The following is a 24,661-nucleotide window of genomic DNA, read 5'->3' as shown; positions in this document are numbered from 1 at the left end:
ATTTATAGGATATTTATTTGTATCAAAATATGTTTTACCTGCAGGCTGCAATGTTTTTATTTGTTGGCTTTATGTATGCTATTTTTAGTCTACATAGTTGGCAATGGAAATATAAGTTACTTTTAGAATTTTGATGAAGCATATGATAATGATTTTGAGATACTAAGACTTTATTATAAATGAAACTTTTCCACGACAATGAGACTTTTGAAAATAATAACTGGCAGGCAGATTGGTAGAAATGGTAAGATAAATTGACACTCCAAATTGAAAAGGTTGCCGACCCGTGGTGTAGCCTATTACCGGCAACTTCAGGAGCTAAGGTCATCAGCAAGGGGAGGAGGGTTGGGAACAGGTTTTTTAAGACAATCAGAAATACTATCAGTTCCTCATATGGGCACATTTATAGGTCTACTTTTTTGCGCAAACCAGGTAGCCTTGGCCTACTTCTATGCATAATCTGGCGCGCATCATTATTAATGAACATTGACAGGAGCGCTACAAACAAAAGACAATCCAAACATTGATAACCCTCGTGAAATAAACCAAAAACACGTTCCTCACAAGCGTAGCTTAGGTTGTGCGGTCCGCAAATAACGTATCCACTCCGACAATGAGAAATGTAAAATACCTCAATAATATATTGAATGTATTAACAGAAATTACCTTCACCAAACAAATATTGTAGATTAGAACGGTAAATGTACTACTGGTGAGCCATCCCCGTGGCCTTCGCAATGGATTAGTCCACTAAGGCCCGCGTGAATCTGACGGGTTTCTCGTGTGCCATAAAGAAATGTATATTTGCGACTGCTCGACCAACAGCCTATCGACCAGTTGACTAAATGGGTCAGCCCTAAAACACGCATCTCAAGTTAGGATTTAACCCCAATCTTCCAAAACCCTCCCTCTGATTATCAGTGTCATTGTCCAATACATTTCCAACAGCTCCCTCTTTCAAGAGACTATTATGCAACCCATAACCAAATCCCAGTTGGCACGCAGTGTTTAATTATCTCCTTTGAGGAAATGATTGCATAGACAATGGACTTCCACTTTATTCAGGTATATGGGTTATGAAGGGTGGTCATTGGATGGAAAAATCTATTAAGTAATAGTGAGGTAAAAATCAAAGAACAGATTGGTGGAAAAACATCATGCCAACAGCAACATTCAGGACTTTTGACAAAACTTAAAATTGAAAAACAGACATGTCACATGATCTTTGAGCAGCAATTTAGTACACAAGAGTAATCAACCTTTAATCCTATCTCTTACCATAATCTGTCAAACACAAACATGCAGTAGGGTTGGGCAGTATCCAGATTTTCATATCATACCATCCTTTTCTCATACCGGGATATACGGCATTACAGGGTTCGTATACAAGGGGGCGCAAAAACAAACAAAACATTGGGCGTCTAACAGAATGCTAACAAAATTAGCACAGGTAATAGCGAATTTCAATGGGGGCTGCTGACTAAATATACTAACGGGCGCCAACAAAAATAAAGGAATTGCAAAAACAGGCAATCCAGCTCATAAAGTTATACATATATAGTTAGGAGCTACCAAATGTTATTTTTTGTGAGTTTGGACATTTACAAGTGAATGTGAACGTGAGACACTGCAAATTAAGAAAGTTCTGATGCATGCTTGTCTGAAGGAAGAACAGTACTGGCTCTGAAGCAGCATGTGTAGACTACACATTGTGCCTGTGTGGAGTCTGGAGTCGCTAGGGCAACTGGCCTGCCTGCTCTGAGAAGATGGGAGAACACGGTAGAAAGCTAACACGATATAATGCCTCCACTTAATTAATTCAGCAACTTACTTAGCAAGTTAAATTTAGGGGTCACTTTAATTTAAATTTGAAAAATTGTACCTTTATTTAACTAGGCACATCAGTTAAGAACACATTTTTATTTACAATTACGGCCTACCCCGGCCAAACCCGGACGACGCTAGCCCAATTGTGCGCCACCCTATGGGACTCCCAATCACGGCTGGATGTGATGCAGCCTGGACTTGAACCAGGGACTGCAGTGACGCCTCTTGCACTGAGATGCAGTGCCTTAGACCACTGCACCACTCGGAAGCCAATTTAATGCAGAATTTAAATTTTAAAAATAAATATCTTGCAGCGTTTTGTAAACGCTGACGTAAAATGCTACTTAATGTAATTTCTGCTCTGCATCAGACTCATTTTGTGCTTCAATTGCACTTCTCCACTCGGATGAGAATTCACAAATGGGCATTATATCAGCAGACAGTGCTCTGACTGATGTGAAGCTACTTTTCTCGGTGTAGCCAGCCTACTTTTCTTCGGTAAAAGATTAACTCCAATATTAACTTTAAGCAAAACATTAGGAAATGTAGCTGGCTACATTCTTTCTATGATAAACAGGCACACGATGGCCATGCATTATTTTTTGCAAAAAATACCTTGCTTTTTCATTGCAAGCTCGTTTACTTGTGTGTGACTGCCAGCCAAATAGCATTGCAGTACTTTTGTCATCTGATTACAATGAAGCTTTTTTCTGCCTAATGTGTTGCACTAACGTATTTTTTTCTGAAGGAAAACTATAGTTGCACTTCCCTGATCACTCTATTGAAGCAAAAAAAAACACGACTTTCAATATAAAACGCGACCAGTCAATACACAGCTGTTCTCACCACCTCCCGCTTTCTCCAGTTGTGCTATTTACAAACAAACAACCACGTCATTGGCTCAACTGTTCTGGGGACCTATGTGAAATGAAGAACTACCGGTGAAATGAAGAACGCAACCTGCTTTATCTCCTAAAGTATTGCACAAGTTGACTGTGTGGGTATTTACTTAAACATTAGCAACAAATATTAAAATGTATTGAAAAACATCAAATAAATAGTTTAAATGTTCAATGCCATTAACAGTATTGAAAAAAACATCCCAACTATTTCCAAATACCCTGGTATGAGGTATACCGCCCAAGCCTAACATAAGTCAAGTGATCACAAACTAGTCTGACCAGTAACATTGATAGTAGGTTACACACCTCCAGTGTAGAATTAACATAGAATGGCACAAATTATCTGATTTGAAGCTTGATAATAAGCAGCTAAATTGTTTTGGATGAGAAACCTTTAACTAAAGTCCCCTTCAGCGAACAAGTCCTCCTCTACAAACTCCCCACTGTAGGAACATCAGTAGCTCAACAACCACTGGATAAAAAAGCATAAGAAAAAAGATGTGTATTTATTTTGTATTGTCCTCCTCTTCTCACAGCATATTCCCTGTAGGAGCCTTAACTCCTCTGCAGTTCTAGGCCCCCTTTAAAAGTAATTCTCCCTCGTGATGAATGTTGAACCAAGAGAACAGGTCTGAGGCATCAGTTGACAGAGCTGATCTCCCCAGAGAGTGGTCTGTGCACGGCAGTGGTTTCAGGGAGAGACCGGGGGATGGTGGAGAGTGGGTGATTTTAGCTGGCAGCCTGGCTGTCTGTGGGGGGTGTATTGTCGGATGACGGGGCAGACTCAGGTGTTGGGGAGGACAGGGTAGAGTCACAAGACGCCACTGGTGCTGGGGACGAGTCCTCTGCCAGCTCAGGTGAAGTAGAATCAACGGGGGCAGAGCTCTCAGCAGGCACAGGGGCAGTAGCATCTGCCCCTCCCGCGGCGACTCCCTCGTTCTCGTCCTCCTGTGGGTAGAGCTCGGGGTACTTCTGCATACACTCCTGCATAGCGCGGAAGTTGTCGATACACTCTGAACCCTTCACCTCCTCATTGCTGTAGTGGAAGCAGGAGAAGGCCTCCTTGAACTGTGTGCCACAGGGCCCGCTAGCCATCCCTCCCAGGCATGGACAGTTCCAGTTGATCTCCCCACTAGGCAGAATCAGGCCTAGAGGAATAGAGATATAAGAGGAAAGGGCAGGGGGATACCTAGTCAGTTGCACAACTGAATGCATTCAACCAAAATGTGTCGTCCGCATTTAACCCAACCCCTCTGAATCAGAGAGGTACAGGGGGCTGCCTTAATCGACGTCATCGGCGCCCAGAAAGTAATTGCTGTTGAGGGTTAACTGCCTTACTCAAGGGCAGAACTGCAAGTTTTTTCACCTTGCTGGCATGTACAGTGCATTTGGAAAGTATTCAGACCCCTTGACTTTTTCCACATTTTGCTATGTTACAGTTTTATTCTAAAATTGATTAAATAGACTTTTCCCCCTCATCAATCTACACACAATACCCCATAATGATGAAACAAAAACAGGTTTTTAGACATTTTTGCAAACTTATACCATTTTAAATAAATAAATATCACATTTACATAAGCATTCAGACCCTTTACTCAGTACTTTGTTGAAGCACCTTTTGGAAGCAATTGCAAATAAATTCATTAGAAATCCTACAATGTGATTTTCTGGATTTTATTTCTCATTGTCTGTCATAGTTGAAGTGTACCTATGATGAAAATTACAGGCCTCTCATCTTTTTAAGTGGGAGAACTTGCACAATTGGTGGCTGACTAAATACTTTTTTGCCCCACTGTACCACCCACCACTGCGACCTGTATGCTCTAATCAGCTGGCCCTCGCTTCATATTCGTCGCCAAACCCACTGACTCCAGGTCATCTATAAGTCTTTGCTAGGTAAAGCTCCGCCTTATCTCAGCTCACTGGTCACGATAACAACACCCACCCGTAGCACACGCTCCAGCAGATATATCTCACTGGTCATCCCCAAAGCCAACACCTCCTTTGGCCGCCTTTCCTTCCAGTTCTCTGCTGCCAATGACTGGAACAAATTGCAAAAATCGCTGAAGCTGGAGACTTATATTTCCCTCACTAACTTTAAACATCAGATATCCGAGCAGCTAACCGATCGCTGCAGCTGTACCTAGCCCATCTGTATATTGCCCATCCAATCTACCTACCTCATCCCCATATTGTTTTTATTTATTTTCTACTCTTTTGCACACCAGTATTTCTACTTGCACATCATCATCTGCACATCTATCACTCCAGTGTTCATTTGCTAAATTGTAATTACTTGCTACTATGGCCTATTTATTGCCTACCTCCTCACGCCATTTGCACACACTGTATATAGACTTTCTTTTTTTCTATTGTGTTATTGACTGTACGCTTATTTATTCCATGTGTAACTCTGTGTTGTTGTTGTTTGTCACACTGCTTTGCTTTATCTTGGCCAGGTCGCAGTTGTAAAGGAGAACTTGTTATCAACTAGCCTACCTGGTTAAATAAAGGTGAAATAAAAAAAACTATTCAGAGACTTGTCCCAAAGATACTTCTGCGTTGTCTTGGCTGTATGCTTAGGGTTGTTGTCCTGTTGGAATGTGAACCTTCGCCCCAGTCTGAGGTCTTGAGTGCTTTGGAGCAGGTTTTCATCAAGGATCTCTATGTACTTTGCGCCGTTCATCTTTCTCTCAATCCTGAGACTCCCAGTCCCTGTCTCTGAAAAACATCCCCACAGCATTATGCTGCCACCACAACGCCTCTCCCCTATTTGACCTAAATAGTTTGTGTCCGCATTGATATGTAGGCTATGTGTGCCTTTTTAAAAACGTATGTAGTTATGTCCTTGAGCTGTTGTTGTCGAATGATGTCCTGTATTATGCCATTCTGTATTTGTCACGACTTCTCCCGAAGTCAGTTCCTCTCCTTGTTCGGGGGGTGTTCGGCGGACGACCTCACCGGCCTTCTAGCCATCACCGATCCATTTTTTTATGTTCCATTTGTTTTGTCTTGTTTTCACTCACCTGGATTCGATTTCCTAATTACATGTTGTATAGTTTCCCTCTGTTTCCCCCATGTCCTTGTCGGGAATTGTTTATTGTAAGTATGTGTGCTTTATGTGACTGGTGCGATACGGGTTTTGTGCCCATGTGTTTTGTTATTTTTGTATGCCGGTAGTTATGTACATTAAACGGCTCTGGCTATTTACCAAGTTCTGCTCTCCTGCGTTTGACTTCCCTGCCACCAGTTACGCACCCCTGACAGTATTATGTTTTATGTTTTGTGTGGACCCCAGGAAGAGTAGCTACTGCTTTTGCAACAGCTAATGGGGATCCTAATAAAATACCACCATGCTTCATTTTAGGGATGGTTTTGGCCAGCTGATGAGCGGTGCCTGGTTTCCTCCAGACGTGACACTTGGCATTCAGGCCAAAGAGTTCAATCTTGATTCCATCAGACCAGAGAATCTTCTTTCTCATGGTCTGAGAGTCTGGCCACTCTACCATAAAGGCCTGATTGGTGGAGTGATGCAGAGATGGTTGTCCTTCTGGAAGGTACTCCCATCTCCACAGTCGAACTCTGGAGCTCTGTCAGAGTGACCATCGGGTTCTTGGTCACCTCCCTGACCAAGGCCCTTCTCCCCCGATTTCTCAGTTTGGCCAGGCAGCCAGCTCTAGGAAGTGTCTAGGTGGTTCTAAACTTCACCATTTAAGAATGATGGAGGCCACTGCGTTCTTGGGGACCTTCAACGTTGTAGACATTTTTTGGTACCCTTCCCCAGATCTGTGCCTAGATACAATCCTGTCTCGGAATTCTACGGACAATTGCTTCGACCTCATGGCTTGGCTTTAGCTCTGACATGCACTGTCTACTGTGGGACCTTATATAGACACAACAGGTGTGTGCCTTTCCAAATCATGTGCAATCAACTGAATTTACCACAGGTGGACTCCAATCAAGTTGTAGAAACATCTCAAGGATGATCAATGGAAACAGGATACCCCTGAGCTCAATTTCAGGTCTTGAATACTTACGTAAATAAGGTATTTCTGTTTTAAATTTGTAATATCTCTCTCTATACACACACACACACACTCACACACACTCACACAAACACACATATATAGTGCCTTCGGAAAGTATTCAGACCCCTTGACTTTTTCCACATTTTGTTATGTTACAGCCTTATTCTAAAGTGGATGAACAAAAAAAATATCCTCAGCAATCTACACACAATACCGCATAATGACAAAGTGAAAACTGTTGTTGTTTTTTAAACATTTTTGTCAATGTATTAAAAATAAAGAACAGAAAGGATTTGTATTTATTGAATCCATTTTAGATTAAGGCTGTAACATAACAAAATGTGGAAAAAGTCAAGGGGGTCTAAATACTTTCCGAATGCACTCAATTGACATGGTTGTAACTTCAGAATTCACCTCTTTGGTACCTTTGTAATGACTACACCACTGTTGAGTGTTTCATAATCCTTCTACATCCCTGACATGAATTCACAGCCCACTTACCCTGGTCTTCGTAGGGGTCATTGGGGTCATCTGCAATGAGCTCAGCGTTGCTAGGTGCTTCATGGTCTTCCTTGGTAACGAAGATGATGCGATCTTTACCTGGCAAGGTGAAAACACAGGTGAGACGATGGCATGAAAAGATGCGATGTCTAAGGAAACAATGGGCACCCTGCTATGACCATGACATGCTAATTGCACTTCCCCTTCCCTGTCTCCAGGCTGGCTTTATTAAAGCAAAGTGGGAGACCAATTATACAAATTCATGGTTAATATGGTCTGACTGACCCAATAAACACACAAATGCATTTATCTATTGGATCAAGGCAAGTGGTTGGCTATTAATATGTTGGCCATAATAGCTGCTAAGTTTACAATTCGACATCAGCTGTTTTTCACCAGAGTTCTGTAAATAGAACGCTGAATCAATGCCCACTAACTATGTTTAACCAGCAGGGTCCAGATATAAAAACAACTGAACTGTCACCTGACATGACATGCGCTTCGATTGCCAGAAGATACCGACCCTACTTGTTATACTTGTTTACACTGAGCTGCACTGAGGTCGGAAAGCAAATCATGGTTACAATCGGACACCGTAGAGCCGGCGCGAGACATGGGTCGGATGTAGGGATGGGATATGCCACTGTATTCAAATTTGACCTTTATCCACACTGCTCCATCGAGAAGATTTAAATACTGCTATTTTCTCTGAAAACCCTTTTCATCCTCATGCTAGCTAGCAGTAGCTACAGCTGCCATTATGGAATGGCATGATGCGTTGAACAACAAAGGAGCTGATTGGCTGACAAAGCCATTCCAAAATGGCTGCAGTGGCTACAGCTAGCGAGCATGAGAATGAAAAGGGCAGTTTTCAGAAAAAAACTAGCAGTATTTCAATCTTCTTGACGGAGCAGTGTGGATTTGGATAAAGGTACAAATTGGAGTACAGTGGCATATCCCATCCCTGCATTGAGGTAAGTTTAACTATCTAGCATGCTCTGCACATCTGTCTGTAAGTGTAAGGTACCCATAGCGGTATGGATATGTGCAAAACTGCTATAAAAGGCCTTTTCACACTGCATTGTTCTTAGCCTCGGACTATCATAGCCACAGGCTAGACTGGCCCTGGGCTAGCTTAGCCTGTGTTCACACAAGCATTTGTTAACCCTAGGCTAAGCTTTAGCCCTGGGCTAAGGAATCACACTGGTATTCCACAGCCCAGGGCTAACAGACAAACAACATGTGACCAATGTTATAAGCAATACGGCATTTATTAACACATTATTTCATCTTGCGTCTAGCCTAGCATTTCCAACAGTGATGGCTTGTATAAACTTCGCCATCTGCCTGTCTGACCTCAGAAACAATGTTTCACTTTTGAAATTCTTTCTCACCCCTGTACAGAGAATGGTGTGCATGAACGAGGCATCAACTTTTCTGATCTAGTAGGAATCATTCAACAATATTATCATGGATATATCCATTTAAAAGTAAATGGAAAATCTATGAAAACAGACAAATGAAGTGTTTGCTGCCTTTCCATTTGTAGTTTGTAGCTTTAGTTTGATAAGTGAGAAGACATTAGCCAGCCAGCCATAATAACCACATTTGTTAGGCATAGCAATCAATGTTTTTGCATGGATTTGGTTTTTGTACTCAAATAGGATTAAATAGTATGAATTGACTTGTCAAAATAACAGTGCAGCTTTATTGATTGGACTGGGCATTCTAGTACTTGTTCCTGACCCTGATTCACACTGGAAAACCCCAAAAAGTGCTCCGGAGCAGGGCCAGCTAGTCCTGGGCTAAGGTTGGTGCTAGCCCACTTTAGAATATGCAAGTGTGAAAACTCACTTAGCCCCAGGCTAAAATCACTCTTAGCCCTAGTCTAAGGTGCAGTGTGAACACACCTTAACATGCTGACCAAATGCATGTTGATTTTGTCCACACATACCAGATGCAATCAGGACACGCAAGTTGAAATATCAAAACGAACTCTGAACCAACTATATTAATTTTGGGACAGGTCAAAAAGCATTAAACATTGATGTCAATTTAGCTAGCTAGCTTGCTGTTGCAACTAATTTGTCCTGGGATATTAAGTGTCCTTTACTCCGACAATTAATCCACAGATAAAAGGGTAAAAGTTTGTTTCAAGTAATCTCTCCTTCTTCTTCTGACTTTATCAGGTGGTCGGCAACCAACTGTAAAGTGCATTAACACTACCACCCACGTGGGTATATGCTCCTAAAAATCAATGAGGATATGGGAGAGGCGGGACTTTCAGCACATCACAAATAGAACCAAGTTATATAAATGCTACGCAGAATATTGTGAGCAGTGTGGGTGCAATGATTGAATACCATGTACATTTATTTTGCTCACGCAACGCGAACAGTGTGGTCAGCATATCTTTTATTTGAAGGATTGGTTCTTGCTGAAGAAAGATAAAGGGCCATACGTTTCGAAAGCCATGATTGACGTTTATAAATGTTTCAAAACAGCGTCGTGGATGTAGTTCACACACAGAGTAGTCGTGGGCAAAGCGAATGGCTGAATACCACCGAGTCAGAACTAAATGGAACCATGATCGCGTTTTGACCTTAGTGTGGTGATATCCGTTGGTCCTCTACTTATCTGGTAAACGCGTTGACAGCTCTGCCTGAAGTTCTGGCTAGCGTGGAAGTTAATGTGTTCGTCTCGTACGAATAGCCTTCCTTTACAAATCAGATTAATCCTGAGAATTTGATTGCCCCATTTATAGACCTCTTCAAACCCTATAACTGACTGGAACTAAGCTACATGAAATTACTGCACAAATCAAGCTGGAACAAGCACCGCTGACCTGCTTCGCAAGTTCACTAGATACCTAACGTTATCATGCTAGCCCCTTAAATTACATTCATTGGACAAGCGAAATGAATGAAAATCTTAAGGTGCACTATTACCCTCTTGCTTACAGTACGACATGACAGACGGTGGTGATATCCGTTGGTCCTCTACTTAGATCAGAAGCAACGACGGTTTTTGTACAATTAGCTGCAGTGAACATAGCCATGTAATTAATAACCGCTCGGTTTCCGTTTCCTTTGACCTCTCTCTGCTTCGATTTCTGGACGCAGTCTCATGACGTCATCCGGGCAGCCACTGGTAATTTGTGCAGCAGTTCGAGGTAGATCCAGGATCAGATTACACAACCCCCATAATGAGGATAAAAACTGAGGCTGGACCAGTGGTGCGGGGAAACTCCTACCAACAGTACCAGGTGACTATTTGGCAGTACTCTCCCAAAGAGAAGTGAAACCTGTACTGCACTCATCTGGCAGTATGTACCACAATAATATTGGGATATACCTTGTTTGATGCATATTGTTGTGATTTATGCCATGTGAAGGTTCAACACAGAATGTTGTTTTCTAGCTTTTTATTGAAAAATATTGGCCTGAACAAAGACATGGGCCCTATGTCCATGGTAGTGTTTTATTTGGGGGACACTGACAGTTTTCAGTGGGGGATGAGGATCTAAAAAATTAAATCCTAGTCAAATTTCATAATTATGTCCAATACAGAAAGTAAAAAACTCTAAGTGAAACCCCATTCCATTCCTACCAAACCCACCGTCCTCCAATGACATCTAGGCAGTTTCTACAGCGATTGTCTGGGAATAAAAGACCACAACACAAACACTTTCCTTTAGGACCCAGAGACAAAGTACTAACATATGCTATTGATAGGACCAGCATGAATACAAATATATTCCATGATTAAAATGTTTTAAAAAGTAAATAAACCAACAAAGCTTGTTGGAGATTCCCAGAGCCATTTAAAGGATACATATACAAGTATATTTATACTTTCTTTACCCCAATGTGGCTCTTCAAACCCCATGCACAGCTTACAATGACCTGAAATGAACATGACATGACTTTCTTTCCACTCTCCAAAAATGTCCAGGTGTAGTGCTTGTTGGTTTAAGAACAGACTCCTTTAAAATGGAGTCAGTCTTCAATTTCCTTGAGCAAGCTTCTATAGAAGATAAGACCATCAGCAGAGTAGCCTGGCTGGTCAGATGAAGAGAGGGTGAATGGTATTGAAAAACAACGGGACAGAACAGACGCAATTCCATGCCGAACACTGGGTCAAGTACCATCTTTCTTTCCCAGTGAGATCCAGTCTGCGTGAGCCCTCAAGAGCTTCTGGGAACACAAAGAAGCTGAGAAAGAGGACGTGTCGCAGAGGCAGAATGTACTGATTTGTGCGCATTAGATACAATGCAAAATAAAAAGTAATTTGTAGAGGGTGGAGGCTGTGTGTCTGTGGTGCATGTTGGAGGGTGTTTCTAGAATAGCAGCGCTCCCATGCTGCCCATTTCACTCTGCTCCTTGACGAAGATCTCAAAGTACTGGTAGATGATGGTCACGGCCAATAGAATTCCAGTACCCGAACCGATGGCGCCCAGAAAGTCCGCCATGACGGACAGCCCACCTATGCATAGGCCACCGAAAGCTGCAGCCGTGGGGATGTACCTTCACAAAGAACACAAGATTTTAGAAATGTGTAGAAACATACACAGCAATTAACACTTGGGCCAGAGTGCAACCAAAAGGTGTGTATGTTTTTACCGGTTGAGCTCGTGCACCATGGAGGTCTCTCTGTGTCCCCTCATCACCATCTGCTGTTCCTTCAGCTGCTTAGCCACCTGTCAGACATGCAGAGTTAGCAACTACCACACATACTTCAGTGTACCTACAGTAAAAGTGCATCTGTAACAGATGAAGCAAATACATCAAGTGACTCACATCTTTGGCAGAGGATCCTGAAACCTCAATCCATGTCTTGGAGAAGAAGGCACAGGAGCCCAGCATGAAGACGATGTAGATTGCAGCATGGATGGGGTCATCCAAAACAGAACCAAAGGACTCCGGGGGGGAGAGGTAGTAGCAGAGACCGCCAACTGGGTAGGCACGAGCTGGTCCTCCAGTGGAAGTATCCTATACAAAACACAATCAATTAAGTATAGATTCTCCATGTAAGCATAGCCCAATCAGGGCTGTTATGAGTAAAACAGGGCTCAAGACTGCGACCATTGAGTCACATTTTGCAACCTTTTGACTTAGCGGTGCGAGTTACATGTTTTCTACATTGCAACCTCACCCAAAACATCTCTTTTGGATAACAGAAAACAACCCCCAAATTCATGACAATCACTGGAATAGGTTGCACATCAAAATCTTAAATTATGCATTCCTGCTTGGTAGTGCTGAGCGATTAGTTCTATTTGAAGTCTAATACTCAAACCGAACAAAATACATTTCAATTTTGACCATTTTCTTTAAACATTAATACAATTCCCATGATGGTAGTTACTGCTCATCACTTATTCACATCACTTCAATAAAATATTTCAGTTGTGTATACTACATTTGATTTAGTTGATTACTTTATTTCACCCCAAGTCATGTCTATAGAGCTACTGCCTATGCAGTCTGAAGAACGACTTAAAAGTAAAGTAAATCAATATCTAAGGCATACTTTTATGACTGTTGAATACCAACTATCAATCACTTAGATCATGTATTTTCAGGTCAAGATTGATAGCGCGCTAAGCATCTGCTCTCTCTCGATTATGCATTTCTGTCTCTTTTACATAGCAGGCGTAAAAGAAACAGACCGGACAAGTATGCGCAGAATGGACTTGTATGTATGTTCATTGTAGTTAAATGACCAAGTTTTTTGCACTAAAGTATGTAGAATATTGGTCTGTTGGAAACCATGTCGTACAGTTCAGGCTATCTGATTTATCTCTACAGAGCTCAGAAAGAAAACCGTGCCCACCAATCATGACTCCTTTCTATGTGTATCAAAATGACGCTTTCCTTGAATTTCATTGTGAAAGTCTAACACTGAAATATCATGTGATGCACAGCTCACCCATTATGCGATTTATAAATGGATTGTTTTTTAGATTGTGTGATGGTGGGGATGCAGGGTTGTGCTTGCTGTAGTTCCTCAACAACACAGCTAGGTGAGCTCAAAAGCACCTTACTAGTTGAAGAATCTTGAGTAATAAAAGGGCATTGAAATTACTTAGGAACTGTGCACAATTTGGAGAGGTGTGGCCACTTAAGAGATTGGTCTTTTGGTCTTACGTTCTACCCTACATTTTCCAGGAATATTCTTATGTTACTGAATGTATCAGGAGTATTTTCAGATTAAAATGCACATAAAATCAATTTTTCAATAATCTCCAAACTGTTCCCTTTCAATTGCTACCATGGTTATGCATTTCCCATGGAAGTGCGACCAAATCTTGGGCTGGTGCCACCAACTGAAAAACAGAGGCACCAGTGCGACCAGGGGAAAATGTTAGTCTGAGCCCTCTTAAAACCTTCCTACGGCTAGCTCTCTTACACAGGACTGCTGAAATAAGTGTCTAATCGGTCAACACTACCAGTGTGCTGTCATAGTAGTCCAAAACATGTGATCATAACCACCACTATGGCATCAAACAGACTCTTCATTGTTTACAGTCACACAGATTTATTCAGTATTGGTTTTAACCTCATGAAGGTTAAATGTGATGAGAAAAAAATAAGTGGCTGTACATTTTTAAATAGTACTGGTGTAATGAACATGGATGAGGCAAGTCTCCACCTCTGTGTAATGAACACAGAAGCGACACTCAAAGGTCATTTCGGACAGGTACTTACAGACCAGGTGCCCAGCAGGTTAACCAGAAAGTTGCCACTGAATCGTGTGGAGAGCATCTGAGAGATGACGTACAGGTTGGACACAAGGGCAGACTGGAGGATGATGGGAATGTTGGAGGTGTAGAAGAGCTTGATGGGATAGGTGTTGTACTGACCACGGTAACGGGCAGACTTGATGGGCAAGTCCACCCTGAAGCCCTGGAAGGAGGCGAGAAGTGTTCAAGACCTTTCAAAAACAACCACGGAAATCCAATGGTATTCAAAGTTCATCTTCAATTATTCTATGCATGCAGCTTTTTGGTCTGAACATTTATGTTCACATTGTCAACAGAGCCAATGGTCATAAAGGTCACGTAAGCAATGAATTGAAAGCCATTTGTAAAACCAATCAAATGACAGTCAAGACGATATAGGCTATAAAACGGGTTGCCTGTCCACTGACCTGGAAGTATATGACGACAGCAAAGACGAAGACTGTGGCGATGAGGTTCAAGAGGTTGGGCAGGTTCTGGCGGTAGAAGGCCTCTCTCAGGGCGCGCACCTTGTCTGTGCGGGTGGCCAACAGGTGGAACAGGGCAATGACGGCACCTTCAAACTCCGTTCCTGAGACACAACAAGAGACAAGGTTACCTAACTAACCACAGCACAGCAGGGGGAACAACCCTGACTGAAGAACAAGAGCACATTGTAAATACACATACACTAGTTACACAAAAGTATGTGGACACCCCTTGAAATTAGTGGTTTCGGCTATTTCAGCCACACCCATTGCTGACAGGTATAAAAATCAAGCACACAGCCATGCAATCTCCAAAGACAAACATTGGCAGTAGATTGACCTGTACTTAAGCGCTTATTGACTTTCAACATGGCACCGTCATAGGATGCCATCTTTTCAACAAGTCAGTTCGTCAAATTTCTGCCCTGCTAGATCTACCCAGGTCAACTGTGAGTGCTGTTATTGTGAGGTAAAAATTTCTAGGAGCACAGCCGTGAAGTGGTAGGCGACAAGCTCAGAACAGGACCACCGAATGCTGACGCGCATAAAAATTGTCAGTCTTCGGTTGCAACACTCACTACTAAGTTCCAAACTGCCTTTGGAAGCCACATCAGCACAAGAACTGTTCATCGGGAGCTTAATGAAATTAGTTTCCTTAGCTGATGACGTACACACAAACCTAAGATCACCATGCACAATGCCAAGCATCGGCTGGAGTGGTGTAAAGCTCACCGCCATTGGAGTCTGGAGCAGTGGAAATGCGTTCTCTGGAGTGATGAATCATACTTCACCATCTGGCAGTCCGATGGATGAATCTGGGTTTGGCGGATGCCAGGAGAGCGCTACCTGCCCCAATGCATAGTGCCAACTAAAGTTTGTTGGAGGAAGAATAAATGGCCTGGGGCTGTTTTTCATGGGTCGGGCTAGGCCCTTTATTTCCCTTCACTGGAACTCAATGCTACAGCATACAATGACATTCTAGATTATTTTGTGCTTCCAACTTTGTGGCAACAGTTTGGGGAAGGCCCTTTCCTGTTTCAGCATGACAATGACCCCGTTCACAAAGTGAGGTCCATACAGAAATGGTTGAGATCGGTGAGGAAGAACATGACTGGCCTGCACAAAGCCCTGACCTCAACCCCATAGAACACCTTTGGGATGAATTGGAACACCGACTGCGAGCCAGGCCTAATCGCCCAACCTCACTACTGCTCTTGTGGCTGAGTGGAGGCTGTTATAGCATCAAAGGGGGGGGACCAACTCCATACTAATGCCCATGACTTTGGAATTAGATGTTCGACGAGCACGTGTCCACCTACTTTTGGTCATATGTATACTAGCCGTAGTGCTACCTACCTCTCCCAGTGTTGACAGTAGTGGGACTGAAGGCCTTCCAGACGATGGTCTCACAGATGTTGGTGGCAATGAACAGGGAGATACCAGAGCCTAAACCATAGCCCTTCTGCAGCAGCTCATCCAGCAGCAGCACAATCAGACCTGCCACAAACAGCTGGGGAAGAAGGAGAGAGCTTAAAATAGGGAAGGGAAAGGGTATACAGAGTCAGCACAACTGAACGCATTCAACTGAAATGGGAGAGGTGCGGCGCCCGGGAAGCAGTTGTGGGCTAACTGCCTTGCAGAACGGCAGATTATTCCACCTTTCCGGCACAGGGATTCGAACCAGCGACCTTTCAGTTACTGGCCCAACGCTCTGACCAGGCGGATGAAAGCAGAGCAGACAGTTGAGCATGGCTGATTGACAGATTAAAGAAATGGCTGCCAAAGGGTTTTAGTTGTGAAAGTTAGGTCTCTGTACCTAAAGGGTACAATTAGTGAACTGTTTTTATGAACTGGGGAGGGGTCTAACTAACCTGAATGATGATGAGCAGGCAGATCCCAGCACCCATCTCTGAGGGGTCTCCGTACATCCCAGTCATAACGTAAACAATGGCCTGCCCAATGGTGATGATCATGCCAAACACTGCAGAGAAAAAGGAAGATTGTTGCATTCAATATCCTTGGACTGTTGTGAGTGGAAAAACACTTTGCAACGGGATACTGAATACACCCCAGCCTTATGACAGGCTAGAGACCCTTGTTCTAATACCTGTCATATACAAGCCCACAAATCAGAACAGTTGCCAGGTGGCTATATAACCATAATTCAACATATTATGATGAATCCCATTCCTTGGTAAATACTTCTTCTGTGCAAGATGATTAGAGGGTGGACCTACATTTCTGTGCTCCATTGAAGAGTGCTCTGTCCTTGGGGGTGTCTCCAACCTCAATGATCTTGGCTCCAGCCAGCAGCTGCATGATGAGACCAGAGGTAACAATGGGCGAGATACCCAGCTCCATCAGAGTACCTGTAGAATGGTGGAGGATCAGTCAACCATTATTATGAACCAACACTGTTGTAATGAAAAAGGGGATTCTAACAAAGGCAAAGCTCTGAATACGCTGATATCAGCTAAAGAATGTCAGCTTTTGCAAAGACTGCTTGTCAAAAGAGATGAGACCTGATAACATCACAGGGAATAATTATTTCTCCATGTAAGAGGTGGGAACCAAACAGCCTCTAACATAATCAGTAGCCAAGATTGAGAGACGTTAATAAATGAAGAGACAGGTGTCAATATTTGTTTATTTAACTAGGCATGTCAGTTCAGAACAAATTCTTATTTACAATGACGGCCTACACCGGTCAAACCCAGACGCCGCCGGGCCAATTGTGCGCCGCCAATCACGGCCGGTTGTGATAGAGCCTGGATTTGAACCAGAATGTCTGTAGTGACGCCTCAAGCACTGAGGTCCAGTGCGTTAGACCGCTGTGTCAATGACGTGAGCCCATTGTTTAGCTTAGCAACAACCAGGAAGGGTAAAGCTTTAGGGTAAAGCTGTGTTTTGTTTAAAGTTAACATGCAATATTTATTGGTTAAGATCATATTCATGCGATCTTAACTGGCAGTACAATATATTATTTAGTAAGTACAGCACTTCTAATATCCAACTTAGACTTGAAGGTATTTTCTGTACTATAAGTATTTAGTAGTGCTGAGTGAGTCACCAACATTTCCTTTTTTGGTTATTAAACAACTAATTGACCGACAGCTGTTCAATTACTTGAATTCCATTTAGTTGAGGGTTTTGGTGAGTCCAACGCACCATTTCTCTACAGAGAAATCAAATCATGAGAAATCACATCAAGAAAAATGTGGCACGCTGGGCTGAAGGAAGCTGTAGTTACCATAAAGCAAATATCCAACCTAGTTCAGTACAAGAACACATACACTTAACTATGTTCAGTTAGTTTCACACAGACCTCATGAGAGAGGAATGTACACAGAGGGATGGAGATACTTCCTGAAAGTATGTCTCATTTACTTTGAAGAACTAGTAAAGGGATTCTCAGACAGCTCTGCAGCATGCTTGAGCAGGCTAGCCTAGCTAAATAGGATGACTAAAGACAGTACAGTATTTGGGGAGCACAGAGCTGTTTGGCTGCTACTGCCTGAGCAGAGATGAGATGATGACTAAGGAATTAAAAATAAAGTCAAATAAAAACAAAGTAATATACACATCTGAAATATTTTATAGTCATTTCCTATTGATGTCTATCCAATGTGGACCTGAGAGAATCACATATTTTAAATGTTTTGGCAATTGAATGTTAATTCTTTTTGGATTAGAAATTTAACATGACGAAAAAAAAACAAACATTTGAATGTCATTTCATAATGCATTGTGATTTTTAAAAATTAAATACAGAAATCCATTATTATTTTTTAAATCAAACAGAAATGAAAAAGCACTAATCACTCAGCACTATTAGCTAGCTGCCTATTACTAGCTGGTTGGATGGGCAGCTAGGCAGGTTGGTACTGCATTGTTAGGTAGCATTAAAGATCGACAAACAAGGCAGAATATATTATGCAGGCCAGATAAAGCTAGCTTGCAAACTTACCTAGATTGGGTTATGAAACTAATGCCTAATTCGAAAATAGTTAGCCAACTAGATAGCGTACCATCTTTGGGTTGTTTGAAAGTTGTCATGTTCAAAACGCACACACAGCTAGCTAGGTATACATAACATGCAGTCATGACACTTGACAAACATTCTTTTTAGTATTCTCTTCTATTAGCTAGCTACTAGTAGTAACTGTAGCTACTTAGCAGCCAATATCATGACTGGCTGACTATCCAACCAGCACGATATATTTCCAGTCCTAACCTCCAGAAATACACTGTAGTGGAGAAGAAGCCAAGCAAAAACTATGATAATGTTCCCACTCTCACTATGGACCCAGCAAATTTGTCTGTTTTTACAATGGCACGGGACACCAGCGTGCATGCAGTTATTGCATTGAATTAGCATTTTACCACCTTGGCATTGTAGCTTGAAATAATTACTTGCTGGCTTTACACATCATATATCAGGCATCAACTCGGTTATAGATAGAACACTTGGTTATTTAAAAATATTATATTTAAGCCATTTAACGCAGCACTAAAATTAATGCATTTCAATGAGAGATTCCTTTAAAAAAAAATTAAACCCTTTGTGGGCGGGGCCAAATCTGTTACTAGGGACGCACAGTTCAAACGTTTAAACTCGTCTTCCTCCCTATGGACTGATGATTAAAGACACAGGCAAGCATTCAAACTAAGTAGAACCCGACTGTTCGTTTCTCACCTCTGTTGGAAGCCAGGATTACTCTCATCCAGTAGAAGGGATCTGCAGAGTCCGAGGACATGATGCCAAAGAGGGGAATCTAGGAGGACAGGAGACAAAGAAAGAATGAACCCAATACACTGTACCCACAAGAGTTAAAACTACACTCATTGAGTCATTTCCTGTGGCCTTAACCATATTATCAGCTAGTGATAATAAGACCAAAGACAGGCAGGGCTTCTCGGCAAGAAACATACAATCTATAGAATTACAGAGACAGATGTTCAGCAGATACTAACCTGGCAGCACACCAGGAAGATGAAGAGAGTGATGGCAGTCCATAGTACTTTTTCTCTGAACTGAATCTGTATAGGTAAAAGAGGGAGGTTTTAGAATCATCACTAGAGCTAAGATTGTTGAAGAGCTAGTGAGTAGAGATTGCGGTATACTATACCTTTCTCTCTGGTTTCTGAATCTCGGGTAAGACCGCACAAAACGGCTTTATGACTTCCAAAAATTTGACTGAAAAAGAAAAAATGGTTGGTTAGTTTCTTTGGGGGAAAAAAACTACATGCACAGGAAAATAAGTCTTGTCCTAACCAGTGCAAGATAGTTACACTTGATCAGGATGAAACTTCATCACTCCCATGCATGGAAAAATTAGGCTCCACTCACATTTACAGACATCGTCAATGAGATACTAACTAGCTAGTTAGCTAAGTAAGGTAATCAATCCAGTGAGTTAACTAGCTTTATTATATGTGGGAACAAACTAGTGGGCCTATAGCTAGGCTGATTATGTGAGCAGATTAACAGAGGCAATAGAAATACAGTACTAGAGGTCGACCGATTTAAAATCGGCATAGCCGATTAATTAGGGCCAATTTCAAATTTTCATAAAAATCGGTAATCTGCATTTTTGGACACCGATTACGGCTGATTACATTGCACTCCATGAAAAGACTGCGTGGCAGGCTGACCACCTGTTATGTGAGTGCAGAAAGGAGCTAAGGTAAGTTGCTAGATAGCTTTAAACGTATCTTATAAAAAACAATCAATCTTAACATAATCACTAGTTAACTACACAGGGTTGATGATATTACTGGTTTAACTAGCTTGTCCTGCGTTGCCTGTTAGTTTATCATTGAATCATAGCCTACTTCGCCAAACAGGTGATAATTTAACAAGCGCATTTGCAAAAAAAAAAGCACTGTCATTGCACCAATGTACCTAACCATAAACATCAATGCCTTTCTTAAAATCAATACACAAGTATATATTTTTTTAACCTGCATATTTAGGTAAAATAAATTAATGTTGGCAGGATATATTAACTATGAAAATTGTGTCACTTCTCTTGCGTTCTGTGCAAGCATTGTCAGAATTTATGCAGCAGTTTGGGCTGTCTGGCTCATTGTGAACTGTGTGAAGACCATTTCTTCCTAACAAAGACTAATTAATTTGCCAGATTTGACCATATTAATGACCTAAGGCTCGTATTTGTGTGTTCATTATATTATAATTTGATAGACCAGTCTGACTGAGCTGTGGTAGGCAGCAGCAGGCTAGTAAACATTCATTCAAACAGCACTTTCCTGCGTTTGCCAGCAGCTCTTCGCAATGCTTGAAGCACAGCGCTGTTTTTGACTTCAAGCCTATCAACTTCCAAGATTAGGCTGGCAATACTATAGTGCCTATAAGAACATCCAATAGTCAAAGGTATATGAAATACCAATGGTATAGAGAGAAATAGTCCTATAATTGCTATAATAACTACAACCTAAAACTTCTTAACTGGGAATATTGAGGACTCATGTTAAAAGGAACCACCAGCTTTCATATGTTCTCATGTTCTGAGCAAGGAACTTAAACATTAGCTTTTTTAATTTTTTACATGGCACATATTGCACTTTTACTTTCTTCCCCAACACTGTTTTTGCATTATTTAAACCAAATTGAACATGTTTCATTATTTATTTGAGACTTAATATAATACATAAATAAAAGTCTTAAGTTAAAATAAGTGTTCATTCAGTATTGTTGTAATTTTCATTATTACACACACAAACATACAGATTAAAATCGGCTGATTTTAAAATATATATTTTTGGTTCTCCAATAATCGGTATTGGCGTTAAAATCATCAGTCAACCTCTAATATCTACTGTAGCTGGACAGCTAACCATAGTTCTTCAAATAAGTTGACATTCATTGGGAATGCCAATGTGGTTTATTCAAAAACAATGTTAGCAAGCTAGCAGCAAAATAGTCATAATTAAGCAATAAGGCCCAAGGGGGTGTGGTATATGGCCAATATACCACGGCTAAGGGCTGTTCTTACGCACGACGCAACGCAGAGTGCTAGGACACAGCCCTTTGCCGTGGTATATTGGCCATATCACAAACCCCTGAGGTGCATTATTGCTATTATAAACTGGTTACCAATGTAATTACAGCAGTAAAAATAAATGTTATCATACGGTCTGATATACCACGGCTTTCAACCAATCAGCATTCAGGGCTCGAACCACCCAGTTTGTTTGTCTGATGTCACTACAAAGACTTGAACCGGCAGTATCTCTGCACACAGGTACTGACACTATTACAGCAGACTATGCTAGCTAGTAACATTTCCTAGTATGACACAAAGACTGTAGAGGGTAACTAGTTAGCGAATGTTGCACACAGCAATCTGAAATGTGGCAACTAAGTGCCAAGAGTCAACAATTTGTGGGCATTTCATGAGCTAAAGTAAGCAGCGATTGAACGTTAGCTGCCTCCTACCGTTAGCTTCCCATTCCGTTAACTAACGTTATAATATTCTTCATTTTACAGTTAATAGATAAGTAAAACGATTGTGTAACCCTGGTTAGCTAATAACTATAACACCATAACTACTAGCTAACTAGCCAATGTACGGTAACTTTAGGTAGTTAACGACCTAACATTACAGCTGACGTTAGCATTGGCTAGCTAGTAGCAAGCTACAATACATGTCCGTTCACAGCCAATCTAACTAACTAAACGTTCAAAATATACATTTAAGATGCAATTCACAGATACATCGACAGACGTTAGAAAAATGACTCACTGCCCATGGTGTCCTTTATCCGATTCCCGTTGTGTTAAACTGGTGCCACTTGAAGGATCAGCACCGTTTGCGTGGCACCATTGAACCGCTCTGCACAGAAAAGACACGTCATCAATGAAGCTCCTACTACACGTCAGATCTTGGGGTTTCTAATGCCGCGTTCACGAATTTCTGAATTTGAAACGTGTGATGCTTTCAATACAACTGGTAAAAGGAGAAAAAAAACTAGGTAAAATCATGATGTCACTGATTTTCAGGTTGGAATGACGGAGCTTTAGAAAGATGTCCGATATTCCGAATTCGAATTCTGAGTTAGGATGACCGTTCAAAACGATTTTTCCCAGTCGTAGCAGTTTTTTTTTCGAGATCCCAGTTGTCTTGAACGGACTGAAGTCGGAGATTTCAGAGTTCCCAGTATTTTTGAACACGGCATAATTCTCATAACCTGCTAAATTAATTATCCTAACCTGCTGCCAAAAGTCAAATCTGACAAAAATGAATCCCATTAGTCAAAACAGATAAATCTCAAATATGCGTTTGATTATGATAAAACAAGAAAAATTACACTTGCAGTAAATGCAAAACTTCAGAATAACTGCTAGGTCATTACAATTTATAAATGTTTACATGAGACTGCTCATTCAGTAGTTTAATTTACCTTCACTGAAATTAAAATGCATGATCATGAACAAATTAAAATACTGTTTATTTGACTTCAATGATTTGGGAATGCAGAAAATGCTCTAGATAACACTGCCATCAGGGGTCAGCATTATACAATTTTTATCACTGCATGTTATTTTTTGTACAGCTTTCAGTTGGCTCTAGAATGACATTGAATCATGCAAACACAGAAAAGTGAGCAACTGGTAAAGTGACTAAGTAAATCAATTATGTGCAAAAAAAATTGGACAATGATTAAGTGTCTCTCTATTAGACCTAGAGTCGATTGAGGCACCCATGAATAACTAGCTCCCTGTGTGTTTATGCTATTGATTTATCTATTGTAGTGGCTGCAGCTTAATCACCTCTTTCAGCCAATATAAAGTTTGCCCCTTTTCCAAAACATGGGGCTTGTGATAGCAGCTTTTTTCTACACATGACACACCCACACAAGAAAATCGTCACGAAATCGTGTGTAAAACCCAAACCAAGCAACAAACTCACCACCTATCGAAAGATGAGACTCTCAGAGAAGGGGGTGGCTGCATCCCAATATGGCAACTGGAGTATGGGAAAGTGGGTGTTTCGAAAGGAAAGTAGTGGGTGTGTCGAAAACGAAGGTTACGTATGTATCCACAGTTATGTGAGCTATATGGACCACTCCAATATATTAGTATCACTCCGCGGCAGAGGGATACATCCGAGGTGAGGATTTATAGATTCACTCGTACACCTGTGTCACGGCTGGGGTCCGCCCCTATAAAAAGACCCCATGGCTGCAACATATTCTCTACATCATTTTTGAGGCGCCTCTAGCATCGTAGAGGATTGGAGTGATCCATATAGCTCACATAACCGTGGTTACATACTTAACCTTCATTATGTTTCACTACATTGGATCACTCCAATATGTTGGTATACCTGTACCAGATTTAGTCGGTGCTAGAGGGACCTGGCCAGCCAGCGGCGAAGTCCCAGCGCGGGAACGAGACGCAGGGGCCATCAATGTGGAAGGGGGGTCCTGGCACAGTCCCCGGAAGGGGAGGCGATGCCCAGGCCCGCCAAAAAAAATGCAGAGGGAGGTGCCACACTTACCCGATAGTACCTAGCAAAGGTGCAAGAGGAAGCCCAGCTGGCCACAGCACAGATATCGGCGAGGGGCACTCCTCTCAATAGAGCCCAGGATGCAGTCACACCTCATGTTGAATGTGCCACCACAGATCCCAGCATTGGCTTGCAAGCCAGGCGGTATGCTGTCGTAATCGTGACCACGATCCAGTGAGAGAGCCTCTGCTTTGATAACCCAGCCCCCAGGACTCTCTCACCATAGCAGCCAAAAAGCTGGTCTGTTGTTCTCACTGACCATGTCCGCTCCACATAGGCAGCCAGTGTCCGCACAGGGCACAGCATGCCGGAGGGAGGCCCAGAGTCCACCACCACTCCTGGGGGATCGCAAGCAGACAGGATAAAAGGGATGTTCACATGCCTGTCTGACAGAACCTGCGGGAGGAATGAAGGGTTGGAGAGGAGAGATATACTCCTCGCCCCGGGGTCCATCCGGTAGCACTCAGAACTTACCGAAAGAGCATGGAGCTCAACCATCCTCTTCATGGAAGTAATCACTACCAAGAAAGCCACCTTCATAGAGAGGTGTTTCAGGGAGGCAGACTCCAACTGTTCGAAAGGCGACTTTGCCAAAGCTGCCAAGACCATATCCAGATCCCAGCTTGCCATTGAGCGGGTGCTAGCTGGACACAGGCAA

The 24,661-nt window shown here is 42.0% G+C and overlaps 2 protein-coding genes across 3 annotated transcripts; both read right to left on the bottom strand.

Annotated features, from left to right (window-relative positions):
- Nucleotides 1-1,040: 1,040 nt before the first annotated feature.
- LOC110527940 (mitochondrial intermembrane space import and assembly protein 40) lies at nt 1,041-10,530 on the bottom strand. Of its 2 annotated transcripts, none has more exons than XM_021609575.2 (3): nt 10,210-10,530; nt 7,262-7,360; nt 1,041-3,877 (listed from the first exon to the last, which is right to left on the bottom strand). In XM_021609575.2, exons 1-3 carry the CDS (start codon nt 10,229-10,231, stop codon nt 3,459-3,461), a joined length of 540 nt encoding a protein of 179 aa, XP_021465250.2. In that variant the 5' UTR covers nt 10,232-10,530; the 3' UTR covers nt 1,041-3,458. The 2 variants fall into 2 exon arrangements, with proteins under 2 accessions (XP_021465250.2, XP_021465251.2); XM_021609576.2 differs by having other exon boundaries at nt 10,222-10,530.
- Nucleotides 10,531-10,670: 140 nt separating this feature from the next.
- Nucleotides 10,671-22,409, bottom strand: LOC110527938 (protein transport protein Sec61 subunit alpha). Its single transcript, XM_021609574.2, has 12 exons — nt 22,237-22,409; nt 19,600-19,667; nt 19,445-19,510; nt 19,167-19,245; nt 16,708-16,839; nt 16,342-16,451; nt 15,827-15,980; nt 14,414-14,574; nt 13,972-14,169; nt 12,061-12,252; nt 11,884-11,960; nt 10,671-11,787 (listed from the first exon to the last, which is right to left on the bottom strand). The coding sequence occupies exons 1-12, from the start codon at nt 22,241-22,243 to the stop codon at nt 11,601-11,603; spliced, it is 1,431 nt and encodes a 476-aa protein (XP_021465249.1). The 5' UTR covers nt 22,244-22,409; the 3' UTR covers nt 10,671-11,600.
- Between the last annotated feature and the right edge of the window lie 2,252 nt (nt 22,410-24,661).

Source organism: Oncorhynchus mykiss, chromosome 7 (genome assembly GCF_013265735.2).
Source record: "Oncorhynchus mykiss isolate Arlee chromosome 7, USDA_OmykA_1.1, whole genome shotgun sequence".
NCBI classification, from domain to species: Eukaryota; Metazoa; Chordata; class Actinopteri; order Salmoniformes; family Salmonidae; genus Oncorhynchus; species Oncorhynchus mykiss.
This window is presented reverse-complemented; position numbering and strand designations above follow the sequence as displayed.